The 15,079-nt window shown below is 42.4% G+C and overlaps 1 protein-coding gene across 1 annotated transcript in view; it reads right to left on the reverse strand.

Annotated features, from left to right (window-relative positions):
- TG (thyroglobulin) overlaps nucleotides 1-15,079 on the reverse strand; it is a 158,754-nt gene that overhangs the window by 63,820 nt on the left and 79,855 nt on the right. Inside the window, exons 39-41 of the mRNA XM_010577115.1 lie at nucleotides 12,365-12,458; nucleotides 7,483-7,642; nucleotides 2,478-2,677 (exon numbers count right to left, since the gene is read on the reverse strand). Of these exons, the coding sequence (XP_010575417.1) occupies nucleotides 2,478-2,677; nucleotides 7,483-7,642; nucleotides 12,365-12,458 (454 nt within the window). The remainder of the gene's footprint in view (nucleotides 1-2,477; nucleotides 2,678-7,482; nucleotides 7,643-12,364; nucleotides 12,459-15,079) is intronic.

Consider the following 15,079-nt stretch of genomic DNA (forward strand, 5'->3'; position numbering starts at 1 on the left):
AAGGAGATGGGAAAAGGTGGAAGAAAGGGGATCTAAAGGGTAGCTAATCATAGGATCAGGGATATTTAGGGTCCCTGCACCTGACTGTAGTATTTTTCAGTAGGGCAATAAATCTGGTCTTCCCACCACTGGCTGACCTGCTTCCATGGCCAGGAGGGACCTGGTGTCTTCCCTTGCGCTGGGTGGAGGAAGCCTGGGAGGTTTCCTCCTGACACCCACCAGAGAATGCCTGGTGGGGACACCTAACATCTGCCCTCGACAGCCTCCTGCAAGAGATGGAGGCAATCCATACCATTGAACCACTCTACATCAAAATTGCACTGGTAAATAGATCAATTAATCAAAAGATGAAGTCAAACACCATGTTAATGCTCTTAAATGATTTAAAACAAGACCATAATCACTGAGACTACGTTTTTCTAATCATACTACTGAAAGATGAAAAGTTATAAAAAGTCCCCATGACAGCTTTGCGTTGATGTACAATCTTTTTTCAGATCTGTTCCAAACAAAATCTATTATAGGGCAGACATAGGAAACTCAAACGCATTTTGCTGTTTCAGGTGCACATCTTCTTATACAGAAAGTTTCATACATCACACCTCTTTGCATGCTAAGAAACAGTATCATTTTTTTATGCATGACAGAGACCCAAACAAGGAGCGCAAAACTAACTTTTGCAGAAAAGCTGTATTGCTTCATGGGATTTTCCCTCAGGAAAGTTGTATCTGGTATATATTCTCGGTTTCATGATTCTCAGTCTGTGGGCACCTCCTTTTTTTACAGTAAAATTAAAAGTACGCAATGATTTTGATGTTTTGGAACAAAAACAAGATACATCCCCTTACAGGAGGTCTAGGTGAGAAATCTGAGTAAGCCAACAGTTGCATTCTGCATCACTTCATTACTAAAAAAAAAAAAAAAAAAAGATAAAATATATTTTTAAGCTATTGCTATTACTGCTCATTTTTATTTTATCAGTGTATTTCACAAGAAAACTAAAACCAGTGTGACACTGTAAGGATAAATACTTAACATTGCTTTGAAATAAGTAGAGATCCTGCTTTTGCCGAGACAGTGGTCTGCACTGTCCCAGGTACAAACACTAGATTAGTGGGAAGAATTGATCCCCCTGCCTGCTCGTTGCACTTGCTACTGTTTTTCATTATGCTAAGTCCCGCTGTAGGAGAAAGCAGGAGTTTAAACTTTATTTTATGAAAGAAAAGATGCAATGAGGAACTACACTCCAGAAAAAATGATAAGCAGAGGTCCTTGCATTTCCCTTTTATCAGTTGCTCAACGGGTAAATTGCACAGTGTCCTGTTACAGCTTGCACAGGGCCCCATCCTGAGCCACGTCGCTGAAGGGTTTGTGACTTCAGAGAAAGAGTAGGATGAAACTGTACTCCGAGAGAAAAGGACCCCGGGTCTATTAGCAAATTAACTGCTGTGCCAAGAGCTGAGTAAAAATCTAGGAACTGTGAGAGGAATTATCTGAGAATGACACAAAAACCCAACTACTGAACAGCAATTTTCAACAACTTTCCTTGCCTTCCCCACTAGAGTGATGCAATTAAAATAATCTTATTGAGACACGGGGATCCAAAAAGCAAGTTATGTTTCTAGGAACAAGGGCAAACTGAAGAAGAATCATGTAGTAAACAGAGATGTCATTATTTTCAAGGCAAGATTTTATTTAATTGGGCCCTGAGTTTCCTGGACCAAGAATTCTGTTTCTTTGCTCACTGTTTCAAGTCAACACTGCTAGCAGAGATCATTTTGCTCAGGTACAACTTCTGCTGGATATATAAACCTCCACTGAATATTAAGGCTCATTTCAGAGCATACTACTCTCACCTGAGGCTGTAAAGATCAATGGTAGTATCGATGCTGACAAAGCTGATCTCAAAGTCTTGAGATTTGACATGGGAAGGGCTGTAAAAATATGGATCGCTTGGGTGACTGTGAAAATGGTCCGAGCTGACAGCAAACAAGCCCGTGGGTAAATGGATTTTTACTCTCTCTCTGAAACTTGCTTTTTCTTTTAAATGAAATCTGTCATGAGATCAGATAAAAAGATTGGATACTTTAAACATGCGGATGTTTGCCTCGTCAGTTTTAGAGTCTAAAAACTGCTGATCAACAACCATATTTATGGAATGGAAACTAACCTGTTGTACCTGTAAGTTATGAAACAAGACTATTTATATAATATACAAAAAACCACAGTGACGAAAACCAGATTCTTACTATGACTAATTCAATCAGCAAAGTGCATCTCTTGTACATCCTTGTGAAGCGCCCAGCTCCTGGAGATAGCAGTCACAGGTGAGATGAAAAATAACTATCGCAATAACAGCCCTATTACTGCTGCCAAGGTATGGATGAAATAAAACCAGCACCCACACACCGCAACATCCTCACGACTGTAACAACATCCTTTCTCAGTGGAGTCCAAGTAGCAGGAATGGGACTTACCATCAACAAAACCCTCCTGAAGAGGTCCATGTTCACCGTCTCTGTGAGCAGGTGAATGCTGGTAACGTCTGCCCCACCACGGTCGGCTCCTAAAGAAACCTGGCTTGGATCTCCTCCAAAGCTAGCGATGTTCTGCTGCACCCACTTCAAAGCTGTTAATTGATCCAAAAGGCCAGCATTTCCACTCACCTCAGGAGAACCTATTGTGGAAAATAAATCAATAGTCTGAAAAGAAATAAAACTATAAAAATTTGAAGTTTTGATTAAATGTTACATTTTTAGCAGCTCTTGCAGCTGAACAGAGTTTAAGTCTGAAGTGGTGTCTTCCAAGGTCAACACTTTACGGACTGACTCCATTTCAGTTTTTACCACTCCACCAGGCATCCCTGGAGGTGCCTGATTGTCTGTCCTGATGATAGGAAAATAACACTCCAACTTTTAAGCTTCATTTGGACACCTCATGGCAGGAGACTTGAATCCAGGCTCAAGTATCCATAAATTCAGGCCATGAGATTCTTTTTCTACATAAGCAGCTTGATCTTAAAATGAATTAAAAGTAAACAAAAAATCAGTGTGTTTGCCAAATTCTCAAGTTGGAAGGGACCCATAAGGATCATCGACTGCTTCCCTGGAGTACACCTAATTGCATCTGTTTGCTTCCGACATCCCTTTTACACTTATAAATGACTGGTCAGACAGGGTAAGTCACATCATTTTTCATGTCTTTATACATGTACAGATATTATTTTATCATTTATAATATCTCCATAAATATCCTTTGAGGTTGACCTATGTCTAACTGATAGAGATCTGATTTATATGTATTCATATTTTTGTTCCCATGAAAACAAGAGCAAAATAATTCATCATGTACACCCCATGCTTAGGTATCACCACTGAAAAAGACATTCTTTTTAACACCAGCCAGAGGTAACCTGATACTTTGATTAATAGGAAACTAATGCTGAAAGCATCTAATGATGCAACCCCCTAGGCAAGCTTAATTTTATATCAACAAAAGCAGAAATAAGGAATTCCTACACAGTCCGTAAGAAAGGAATAGAAAATTATTATTCACTGTCTACTTCTTTTTAATCCACAATGAGCCATTTATTTTTAATGATTTTAAATTCTCCACATTTGAAACTTGGGAGAAAAAAAAAACAAGACAAGACAGAAAAGCCAGAAATGGAAACACAGCTGAAACTATTTGTTTCTTCCATTGCCAAGACCAAATAGTACAATTTTAAAGTAAGGGCAGGCTCGGAAACTAGTGAATCAAAATGAAAACATAGTGGAATAAAAAGCTGCCACTTTGTGGACAGGTAGCCCCACCTCAGGTGAAGAACAACTGAAAGCATGCATCGTGTAGTAGATATCCATATGCCTAGTATAATGAATTACTGAGATACTGAGATTACTGTTGATATTACTGAGGCAGATTTAAGCAGCAGAACAGAGGAGACCAGATTATTGATAGCCTTGCAGTTCTTACAGATATCCACATCACAATAGCCACCACTATAAGTGCCCTTCCAGTAGGAGAGCCAAGAACTAAATGGCCTCGGAAACTACAACCTTCCACCTGTAGCCATAGTTTCAGATGATCAGGCCAAGCCATGCCAGTGAAGCAATGGAGGAAAAACTTTCCCCGCTTTATTTTTTTAGGGTTTTTTTTAGTTTGTTCTGCACACCACAACCAGTTCCTAGGGTTCTCAATCCAGTAATAAACCCACTCTACGCTGTTAAAAAGGAACTTGCTGCATGCCTTGTGAGACCTCCCCAGAGGAAGTGAAATCATAGAATCATAGGAGCATTTAGGTTGGAAAAGACCTCTAAGATCACGTAGTGCAACCATTAACCTAGCACTGCCAAGTCCACCACTAAATCATGTCCCTAAGTGCCATGTCTACACGTCTTTTAAATACCTCCAGGGATGGTGACTCCACCACTTCCCTGGGCAGCCTGTTCCGATGCCTGACAACCCTTTTGGTGAAGAAATTTTTGTATGTAAAACCATGTAAATGTATTAGTCACACAGTGTGCCTCACTATGGATATACTAAACAAGACCAAGGAGGGAAATGTAACCAGTTTCTTTTGCCCTGGCAAAAACCACGGCCAGGTTGTGAAATGTACCACACAGGGAACAGATGCATGCATGGACATTCATGGTAGTTAGACCAAAAGAAACGTGTTTGTCAGGGATCTTTTCCACTGCCTTTGTGCAGGGGAAGATCACATTCCTGAGGACCACAGGAGAATGAAAAGAAACCAGTGTTCAGAAGGAAGCAAACAAGGACATACATATGCATTTCTGTTATTACTAAACTGGAGAAGAACAATAGTGCTAAATTTAAGCATGAAAATAATCCTGTTTTGTATGACTTTATGGACTCTTACAAGAATCAGGCCTGAAAACATGACTGTCTTATCCATAGTCTTGCCATCCATATCACTGGCAATTCACCTTAACTTTTCTGGGTGCAAAGTGAGAGGTGAAGGCACAAGTAAGAAGGTGCATCACTTTTTGCAACATTAATGGGCGATAGAAAATTAAATTAAACATCCTTTATACTTAGAAGAATAAGAGCTTTTTGACTGCTTGCAAAAACCTTGTCAATGACAGAACAAAACTGCAGAACTAACAAAAAAAACCAAACAAAAAAAGGGAAATCTGTTGTTTTCACTACCCTTTATCCCTCAAAATCTCCACTTCGTCATTTCTAGTTTTGCAATTTATAAGAAGTCAGCGTGAGAGGATTCAGTACTTTGCTTAGTTGGACAATGAAACTGATATTGCTCACAGGATCGTAACTTAAGTTTGTAACTTCAGAGCCTTCTGACACTCCTTTTCCTAATGTCCCTACAATCCTAAGGATGAACTTCTGCTGCCTTTGGGGGTCCAAAGGACCAGGAGTTGTCCAAGTCTTTCAGTAAAAATGGAACCATCCCTGGTATGTCATTAAGGATTTGGTTTGAGAAAAATTCTTACAGTATTTGACCCAGGTTGATAACCTTCATTGAAAATCCCCAGTAGATACTGGTCCTGTACAGAAGGAGTCAGAGGTACTCCACCAACCTGTGGTGGACCAAAGACTAGATATTGCAGTGGGAGCATTGCTCAACAGAATGGGTATGACATACAGACATACAACAGCTCACAACCCCCACATGGACTGAAGGGGACATAGGGGAGACAGGAGTGTGGCATGGAAGGAATTTTTAGGGCTTCCTATGAATGTGGTGCTTAGTTTGCTCCAGGGACTCTTGCAAAGAGCTTTTCCGACTTGCTCCAGTTCCCTCCGGAGCAACAGGATTTTCCCAAATGCACACCCAGGATTTCCCACAGGGGAAGAGGCCAGGAAAGACTGCACTTTTCCCTGGCTACATCTCAACAGTACAGAGAAGGAGAAGGTCCCTGATCACTCCCTATCTGTAATGGACCACCCCTAGCTGAAGGTTTGCAGGAATGCAAATTCAGTACACTCAGCTCATGCACTGACTTTTTGGGCCAGGTGTGCAGATCCCATTAAAAAGAGGCTGGAGAATTCATCCTGATCCTTAAATTATGGACCATCATATAAATACTGCTATATAATATTCAGCCCAGCTAGCAGTTTCCACTTAGGAAGAAACCTAGGTGAGATTCACAGGGCTGAAGGAGGTTAGTGGGTAACACGTGGGCAGTGCTGCGTAATGGAATCTTGCACAGCACGTATCCACACTGCATTTGGCTCTAGCCAAAATGAAGCCACAGTATCACTTTCATAAGCATCTAGTTTGCACTGATGAAAACAGTGATTCTTTCCCCAGATACACCTATTACCAGCTTCTTATCTAAATGAGTAAGGAGTTTGTAGTGCCAGCTCTCTAGTTACTGAACAAAAACCAGGCTTTGCTAGGAGTGAGCTTTGAACAAAACAGTAAAACAGAGAAGGGAAACGATAACCAACAGCTGCAGCTAAAACCCCAAACTAGGCACAATCCACCCAGCGTCACTAGCAGTGACTACTCAAAAGAATCATAAGGCCAAATAAGTAGGTCTGGTATCTGCAAACATGGCAAATATAAACTCCTAAAGATTATAAAGGTATTAAAATATCCACTAGAGAGACCAAGGATTGCCACCAGACCAATGGAGACAGAGGTCCACTTGCAATTGTGTTTTCTCTTCATGGCTCTCTACCTTAAGTTCCCCTGCCCCAGCCAGAATTGAAAAATGGTAGAAATAAGAGTGTTCCCTACTTGGTTAAACAGGCAAATATAATACAAAGCAAAATGAAAAGAAAAATAATCCCAAAGACTAGATGGCACTACCACAAAGGTTTAGGGAGATGTGAATGTGTGTTTTCATGTGTACAAGACAAAATCCTGGATGTAATGGGAATTTCTATAATTTTTAATGGCAATTGATATTAGGAGGCAATAGGAGAGCAAAAGTATCCTTTACACTAGAGTATGGGGAAGGGATGCAAACGCAGAACACACAAATGTTCAGTCACGTCCAGGACAGTAAAAGGGGTTAACAGAATTCAAATTAAATGTGGCAAGCCCTTCAGAGAAGAAGTCAGACTGAATTACTGAGGAACAACCAACTATCTTTGTGCTATACTTTCCACACTTTCATGTCCTTCTTACCATTAACCTGCAGTTATCCCTCTCTGCCTCTTCCCCACCCCGACATGGGCAGAGTAGAGCATTAGCAAAATTTCATGGATGGAACAGTTGGAAGTTGGAGACATTGAAAACCATATCCACAATGACAGGTCACTGGAATTAGCAGGAATTTTGATGCCTAACCGATCTTCATGTGTGTCTGCAAAACCCAATATCCACAGTTGCATCTGCAAACAGAAATCTAGCCAGTGCTTTGAAAGAGATGCTTGCGTTTTATTTGTTCTTGTCCCTTTGCCTCCAGTCTTTCTCTTCAGATCAAGAAACAGAAGTGTTACAGAAAGCAATTTAGCCCATAGTTGTGTTTATTCTAGAAATCCATGACTCACCAGTACTAAGGAAGCCAAAAACACCAACTCGGTAGTTTGCCGTCACGACAATGATGTTACTGATGGCAGCTAAGTATGATCCATCGATGGTTGTCTTTCCTGTCTCAGCATTGTAACTCCCTCCATTGTGGAAGAACAGCAACACTGACATGTTTTTGACCTGCTGTGACAACAACCAGGTTAATATTCCTGTAGCCAACTGCTTTTGTAGGTCACTGATGAGAACACAAGCATCTTCCCCATTAATATTATCTAAGCCATTCATAGGTCTTTAACAGTGACCATAATAAGAGGATATCTGGCCATCTGTCTGAAATTCTAGGGCTAAATTGTCCACAATGACCTATATACCATTGAAGAGCACACTATGTCCAGTATAAAGAAGATTTAATGGCACCACTGTGTTCCACCAGACAACAGCTCTACCAGGTTAGCTCAAGGCAGACCCATCCTGCTGACTTGGCCATTGAGCATGTGGTGGGCTCGTCTTTGCTGTACCATGTCTGCTTTACACAAACACACAGGAAAAGTTCAAACAAGTGGGAAACAGGAGAAGGAAAAGGCCTGTTGAGTTGCTTCATCTTGAGCAGGACTAATGCAATAGCCGTGCAGGTCTGCTTCCTACTCTCCAGTCTTCAGCACTTAAACACTGCCTAGTCCCAAAAACCTCACTTGACAAGAGCTCCTCATTGCTCCTTCAATCCCCATGGAGGTTTTCCCCTACTAGATAGATAGAGTGGTCCTGCAGAGAGGACCTTGTCTTTGCATGGGAGAGACTCACTTCTCATTAAGCACAGTGGGGGTCTGCCCTGAAAGAACCCAGCAGGACTCCTGGGATGGGAAGGAGCTATGATGGGCACCTGCAGAGCCACCCAATTTTGCTCAGAAACTGAGGCTTTTTCCCAAAGCAGCACCCCATCGGTGTGGACCCTCTCTGCACACACAGCAGGGCTGCAGCCAGGCTGCACAAAAGCGGAACTGCCCCACAAGACCTCAGCATTCACCAGCAGATTAAAGCTCTGTCGAGGTAACACTCAGAAGAAATACCAGTGACACATACAGAGGGGTTTGGTTTTGGGGGTTGGTTTTTGGTTTGTTTTCTTCTTTCCTGCTGCATAAAGCACAATAACCTACTCCAATGTTAGAAAGGTTTTTTCAAAGTGTAACCTCAATTTTCCATTCAGCGCTTTCACCCCCTATTGCCCACTTTGGGACTATCCTGAAGGAGGCTCCTCTCTCCTCTGCTCGGCAGCGTGCCACTCGCAACCACCCGTCCCGCTTTCTGCTTTGGCAGCTGGTGGTGTTTTTCAAAGAAGGGCTGGTGGCCCCCGCAGCAGCATCAAAGTACATCTGAGGTTTGTTTTTGCCTGCAGCTAGAGGGCATTGGGCTCTGTTGCTGTTATTTTCTGGACGGAGCTTAGCTAAACACAGCAGTCCCATCTGCTCTGGCGAAGAATGACTCCAGCAAAAATGCGGCTGGCTGTACAGGAGAAGCAGCAGAGAAGTGATGGTTGCAGCCCCCTGCAACATTACAGGATAGGAGGCAAAATCCCCTCAGCTGCCCTTCATTTGTCAGGACTGTGTGCGCTCCTCACTTATCTATCTGGAGAATCACTTCAGAGGCTTCTTGTAACTTGACAATGTTACCAAGAAAACCCCAGAAATTGCAAGCACTAAACCATGCTGCTCGCTCTCAGAAACTTCTGCTCCTGAATAGAAATTGCCTAATTCACAGTGTCTTGTCCCTGGTTCCCATTTCTGCACCACGTGCAGCACAGAGAGAGAGATGGGGGTAAAGAAAAAAAAAAATTAAAGAATCTGTTTTCACATAGAAATTCATTCTAAAATACAACCACATTGAGCCATGTCAGCTAAAATGGCATTAAATGTGATGTTGAGCCTGCTCTGTCCCTTCAGCTCAGCATGGTTAAGCCTGAGGTCCAAACTAAGCATTTCCTATGTGTCCACAGCCTGCATGGCACCATGACCTCCAGCTGCCCTGTAAGTTGTATATTACATTATGCTGACTGACTTTACCCAATGCTGTAGTGATGAAAAGCTTAAGAAAGGCAAAGATGGGAGATAAAAGTTAAAAACAGCAAAACAAAGCCTGCTGCAACAGATATGGAGCAATTCGGGGGAAGATTTAGCACTGGGGCTGTGCCTAGTGCCAAAAGTCTGGACATAGCATTCCCGTTTCTAGTCTGCATCGAGCAATGGCATATCCCTCTCCTATGTAAAGGTAAACTATCATGAAAAATAATTTGGGTTTTAATCTCAAGAGATTTCAATCCCAGAGGTCATGGATTTGGGCATTTTAGATGAAGGCTGTTTAACATAATCGCCTTCCCATTTCTTGTTAGCCATTTTAAAAGCATAGCAAAATTATTTTCATGCTGTAATTGACCTGTGCCTCACGATATGAGATACTTCATGTCACCTATCTAGCTATGTATTTGGTAGCCAATTATTTTCTTACTGTTCATTAGCTGCTGGATAATTTATTTTGAATATAAGTGAATTTCCCCTAAGCCTTGTTCTCAACCAAATTCAACCAACCGCTGCAATTAAATCTGTGCTGCAGAAGAAACACAAGGCCTTAACTAAAGCCTGCTGGAGCCAGTCCCTTCACCCACCACCATTTGGTACCCAGCTCAGATGCAGCACCTCCAGCATCAGTGCCAGGCTGCAGCGGGGCACAGGCGGCTGCTGGGCAGAATGGGGCCAGCACTTTCCTCATGTGGCTGCCGTGTGGCTACTGCCCAGTGCAGGGTTTTGGTCCATACTTAGCAACGAAATGCAGAGAGTCATACTTTGAGGTGTAAAATCTGTGCAAAGACTTCCAGCTGGGAGGTGGGTCCCTGGCTTAGCTAGAAGGGGGATGTCTTCTGGGTAGCCCTGCAACTCCACCATGGTCTCACGTCTGCGGGGGCTTAGGTCCCATGTGCAAACTCACAAGGGGGAGAGAAATTCAGCATCCACCAGGAAGCTGCAAGTCAGCTGGAAGTCTGAAAGGCTTCATAATATTCAGAGCCATCTTCTCCAACCTTCTGTAAAATGCTTAATGAGCTACTTGGCAGGGATAGATTTAAACTCTACCGAGCCAGGCAACATCCAGTGCTTTTACTACTGTACAATATTGCTCTGTAAAGAATTCAGTGCAACAGGGATGATGCAATAAGGATGAGAATAACACATGCAGTGAATGGGAGAAGAGGAGAGAGGGTACATTTACTATTCTTATTTAGTGGAGAGTTTCAACTCTTGATCTTACATTTGAACGCTTTGTAAATCAAACTGAAGCACAGCTTTGATTTGCTGGTGTGACAGGTGGTGATGGTTATAGGTGGAAAAAGTCTCTCAGAAGGGCCAGTTTTATTTGGAGGGTTATGTGGTACACAGAACTATGGAAGCAAAATGAGGTGATGTCATTCACCTTCTTCACTGCTTGACACTTAAAGAGTCCTTCGGTGACAGGCAGCAGCCCCTGCACCGTGCTCTTGTTCAGGCTCAAAACACTCCTGAATGACCTCTGCATTCACTGCTCTCCAGGAGATTTTATATCCAGTATTTACTAGCCAATTTAACTTTCCATGGGCTGAAAATATATAACTATAGCTCTCTGTACGTGAGTAAAAAATAGAGCTAGCCACAAAAAGAAACAGGAAAATGCCATGCCTTCTGCTCCCAGCTACTTCTGCAAAAACAGAAGTTTTGTTTCTCTCTTGGGCTAGACTTACACATGTGAAACTGATTGACTTGATCAGACCTACTTCTACCTTACACCTCTACAAAAGACAGGAGGGATTCAGTTCTCAGTACCACTAAGGAGAAAAGACAAGCCTATTTAGTCTATCAGATGTTAGAAAATGCAATGCTTTCAAATAAGCTATCTTGAAAACAGCACTTAAGCAGAGATGGCAAACTGCCTGGGACGGTGACCTGATGTTTTCAATAAGTGATGACGGCACTCAAGGCAAAATGACAGTCTGGTGCTGCAGGGAGAAAACAGACTGCTGGTCTTTCTGGTGACTAAAAGGACCTGCGAGGGACTCTGTGTGCTGCTGTCAGATAGCTAGACCAGCTCTTTGCAGTATGACGGACTCAAAAATTTCTATTATAACCACCATCACCTTCTGAACGTTACCGGTACCGTGGAAAAAAATAAAGCTCTATTCCTGTGCTCTGGGCCCGCTCTTCAATGGGATTCACATGGTATTCAGCATCTTTATCCCCAGCCCCCCAGGGATTTGGCCAATCATCTAAGCTTGGCTCTAACTTGAAGCTTTATTTTATATCTGTTCAGAATGAGAAATTCAAGAGCTTTCAAATGATAGTTTCTCAGACTGTATCACTGGCCCAGCCATCTTTAAAACGTCTGGTTTTATGCTCTGTGGGCTGGGCACAAAACTAGCATCGCTTGCTAACCTCATTCTTCAACAGAGCTCCCACAGATATCAACAGGGGAATAGTGAAGACGAGGGTGAAAAAAGCCTCATCTGCTGCTGCTCGACTGGTGGTAAGTGTCGATGTGACGTGTTGTACCGTGTTATCATCTCCTGAACAAATGGTCTCATTTCAGGGACATTGCCATTTCTGTCCTTAATTTCTCCTCCTTTGCTGCCACCTTCTTGTGTTTTATTTCCCTCTTTGCCTCTCTCTTATTTCTAGGTTTTTAATCTTCTACCCTCCTAGTTACCCGAACACAGCTCACTGAAAGCCTCTTAGGGAATCCTCTTGCACCAGTACAAACAACAGAGCGCCTAATTTAACCTTGCAGGGCTTTGTGAAGACCGCACGAAAACCAGTCATTCTTGCCAATTAAAAGTACTTTGAAAATAGGCTCAGCTACAAAAAAAAAATCGACTCGACTCCTACTTACAGTGGTGGCAGGAACAAAGACATTCAGATATAGGCAGTCTTCACTGACAGAGTATGACGGGGCCTCTCCATCTCCTGGCTGCCAACAAGCTGCCCTAGAGACACAGATTGAGAAAATGACAATAAAAAGGCTTGTACTCTTTTTCCACTGCTGTATTTCCTTATATTTTGATGCACTAAGTTTATAAAATCTTTAAATCTGTAGATCTCAATCACATTTAAAACTATGCCCACCTGTACCTTAGTAACAAATACGTGGGTTTGTATACACACATACAAATGCAAAAAACACATTGCATTTTCACCTCTAGAATCCTTCCCTCAGAAAACCAGCCTCGTTTTAAAAAGATTAGAACTTGAAAATAAGCCTTCAGAAAACTCACACTTTGTGTAAATTGCAGAAAATTAGTACCAGATGTAAGGGGAGCAGGACTGGGGGTCTCAGGCACAGGTCTCCCCCTGCTATTGCCTGCAAACCTATGTAAGCCACTCTTTTGCTGAAATGACAGTTTTCTATTTTAATTTCTAATAGTCTGTGGGCTACATTTATTTATATTTATTTTAATTTCTAACGGTCTGTGGGAAAATATGTTAAGTTCAAAATTTTAAAGCATTTTTAAAATCTGTTTGCTCTAAGCGTCATAGCAGACTATTAACAGTGCCCAGCAATTTTAAAAGTAACATTTCAACAGGAATTCAGCCAGCCAGCCACGTACAGAGAATCATTTTCTGGCCATCATCTGTATGAGATTCATGTGATTGAGATCTCTCCATAAGAAGAATCAAGTGGATGACTTTTGCAGGTCAGATATAAGCTATTTTGAAGCCAGTTCCTTCTACTGCACAGCCATATTTATATCACATAATGAGTTATGGAAAAGCATCACAAGTTATTAGGGAAGAAGCCAAAAGAGGCTATGGAAAAGACAGTAATATCTCAGAGAATTATTTCTAAATTATCATTTTTAATGCCCTTGTAAAATTTTATGCTGAAAGTGCAAGGAATTTAATAGAAAACTACAAGGAAAAGGACCAGCTTTAATGCAATTCTACAAAATCTTTCCATAAGAGAGGTTCTTAGGACAGTGATATCACTCAATAGCTTTCACACTGACATAAAGAAGCACATCATCTCCAAATAAAACTACTAAAACCATTTTAGGCAGAGAAAATACAAATTCCCAGGTAGGAACCCAGCCAGGACAACAGATCTAATGCTATTAATCGTACAGCTTTCCACAGGGCAGCAGGAATCATCACCCGTGCTCACTGGCTATTTTTTTCTTTTTTTTTTTTTTCTAGCAGCTCAAGAGGCCCAGCACCTCCAGCTCCCAGGATCTCCTCATTCTGGGACAGACTCCAGGGAAAGGCTGCCACCTGCTGAGCAAGTCCACAGCTCCTCCAGCAGCTGGAAACTCCAACAGCTGGACAGTTTTTTTGGTCAGTTTGGGCTTTTTTAAAAGTCTTTTATCAGGTCCAGGATGATAAAGAAACATTTCTCTTCCATCAGGAACGTCACTGTGCTAATGTGAATTTCCTATATGCAAATATTGTGCAACACCAGTATAGAGTCCTAAAAAAATATAGATGTCAACACTTTCTATACACACACAGAGGGAGGTCCCTCTGATTCTCCAAGTGCACCTCCATAGCGCTAAGCTCAAATAATTATTTTTTTAACCTTAAATGAATAATAGAAGATAATGGCCAAGTTCTTCATTGGCCTAAGGAAGCACTGAGAATTCAAAAGATAGGAGCAGGTTAACTAAGGTCCCTAAATCTCTTTGAAAGTCTCAGCCAGGCTGCTCATTGCAACACCAGGTCTTCAAAAGAGACCAGAGAGGCAGACGGCTCTTACCAAAGTCCTAGAGACACCGCGCTGTGGCTGCAGACACAAAGAGCAGATGGTGTGTGTGTTAACCTAAAATCACTGTGCACCTGAGAAAATAAAAAGCCACGTCTCACCAGATCCCTCCGACGTACATGAGGCTGTGCAGCTACTGTGGTTATGCTGTTAACACCTCCACAACTCAGGTGCAACCTGAAGGATGAGACTACCAAAGCCCACGTGCTCTCTCAGCTCTTCAAGACAACGCCGCATCTCTTTTCACTCAGTTCGTCACAGGCTTTGCTAGAAAACTCTGGAGGCAAATCCTGAGCAATGGAGGGACCAAACAGCTTCCACACAGCTGATAGGTCTCTCAATCTGTAGCCTCAGGGTGTGTTTCCACCAAAACAGGTGGTGGATCGTGTCAGGCCTGCAGGGTGCCATCCTCCCAGCTCCCTTGCAAAATCTGCCTTTTCCTGAACCATGTAAGCTCTTGGCCAGATCAGCTAGCTCAAGTAGTTTGTCACTAACCACATGAGGACCGCTCCCAGTGCCAGGAATTGAACAGGACTGCGTGGCCAGCCACGGCTGGAAGGATAACACAGGTTCTCAAGAGACCTGAGAGTTCTCTCTCGGGTCCATATTAGCTGCCTTGGAAGCTCTTGGGTTGCTATACCTCAGCTGTCAGCCCTGATTTCTTCAACTCCTTCTACAGAAAGTTCACCAAGTCCTTCCACCAGACTCTCTCCTTTTGACTGTTCTGCACCTTCAATCTCCTGTTTCTTGTTTCTATTTTTTTTTTTCCTTGCAGCTCTTCACATCTGCCACGAAACAGTCTGCTTTTTATTGATAGGGACATGATCGGGTACCAGCTCTCCTGTATCAACT

This window comes from Haliaeetus leucocephalus, unplaced genomic scaffold, assembly GCF_000737465.1.
Source record: "Haliaeetus leucocephalus isolate CR32 unplaced genomic scaffold, Haliaeetus_leucocephalus-4.0 Scaffold555, whole genome shotgun sequence".
NCBI lineage: Eukaryota > Metazoa > Chordata > Aves > Accipitriformes > Accipitridae > Haliaeetus > Haliaeetus leucocephalus.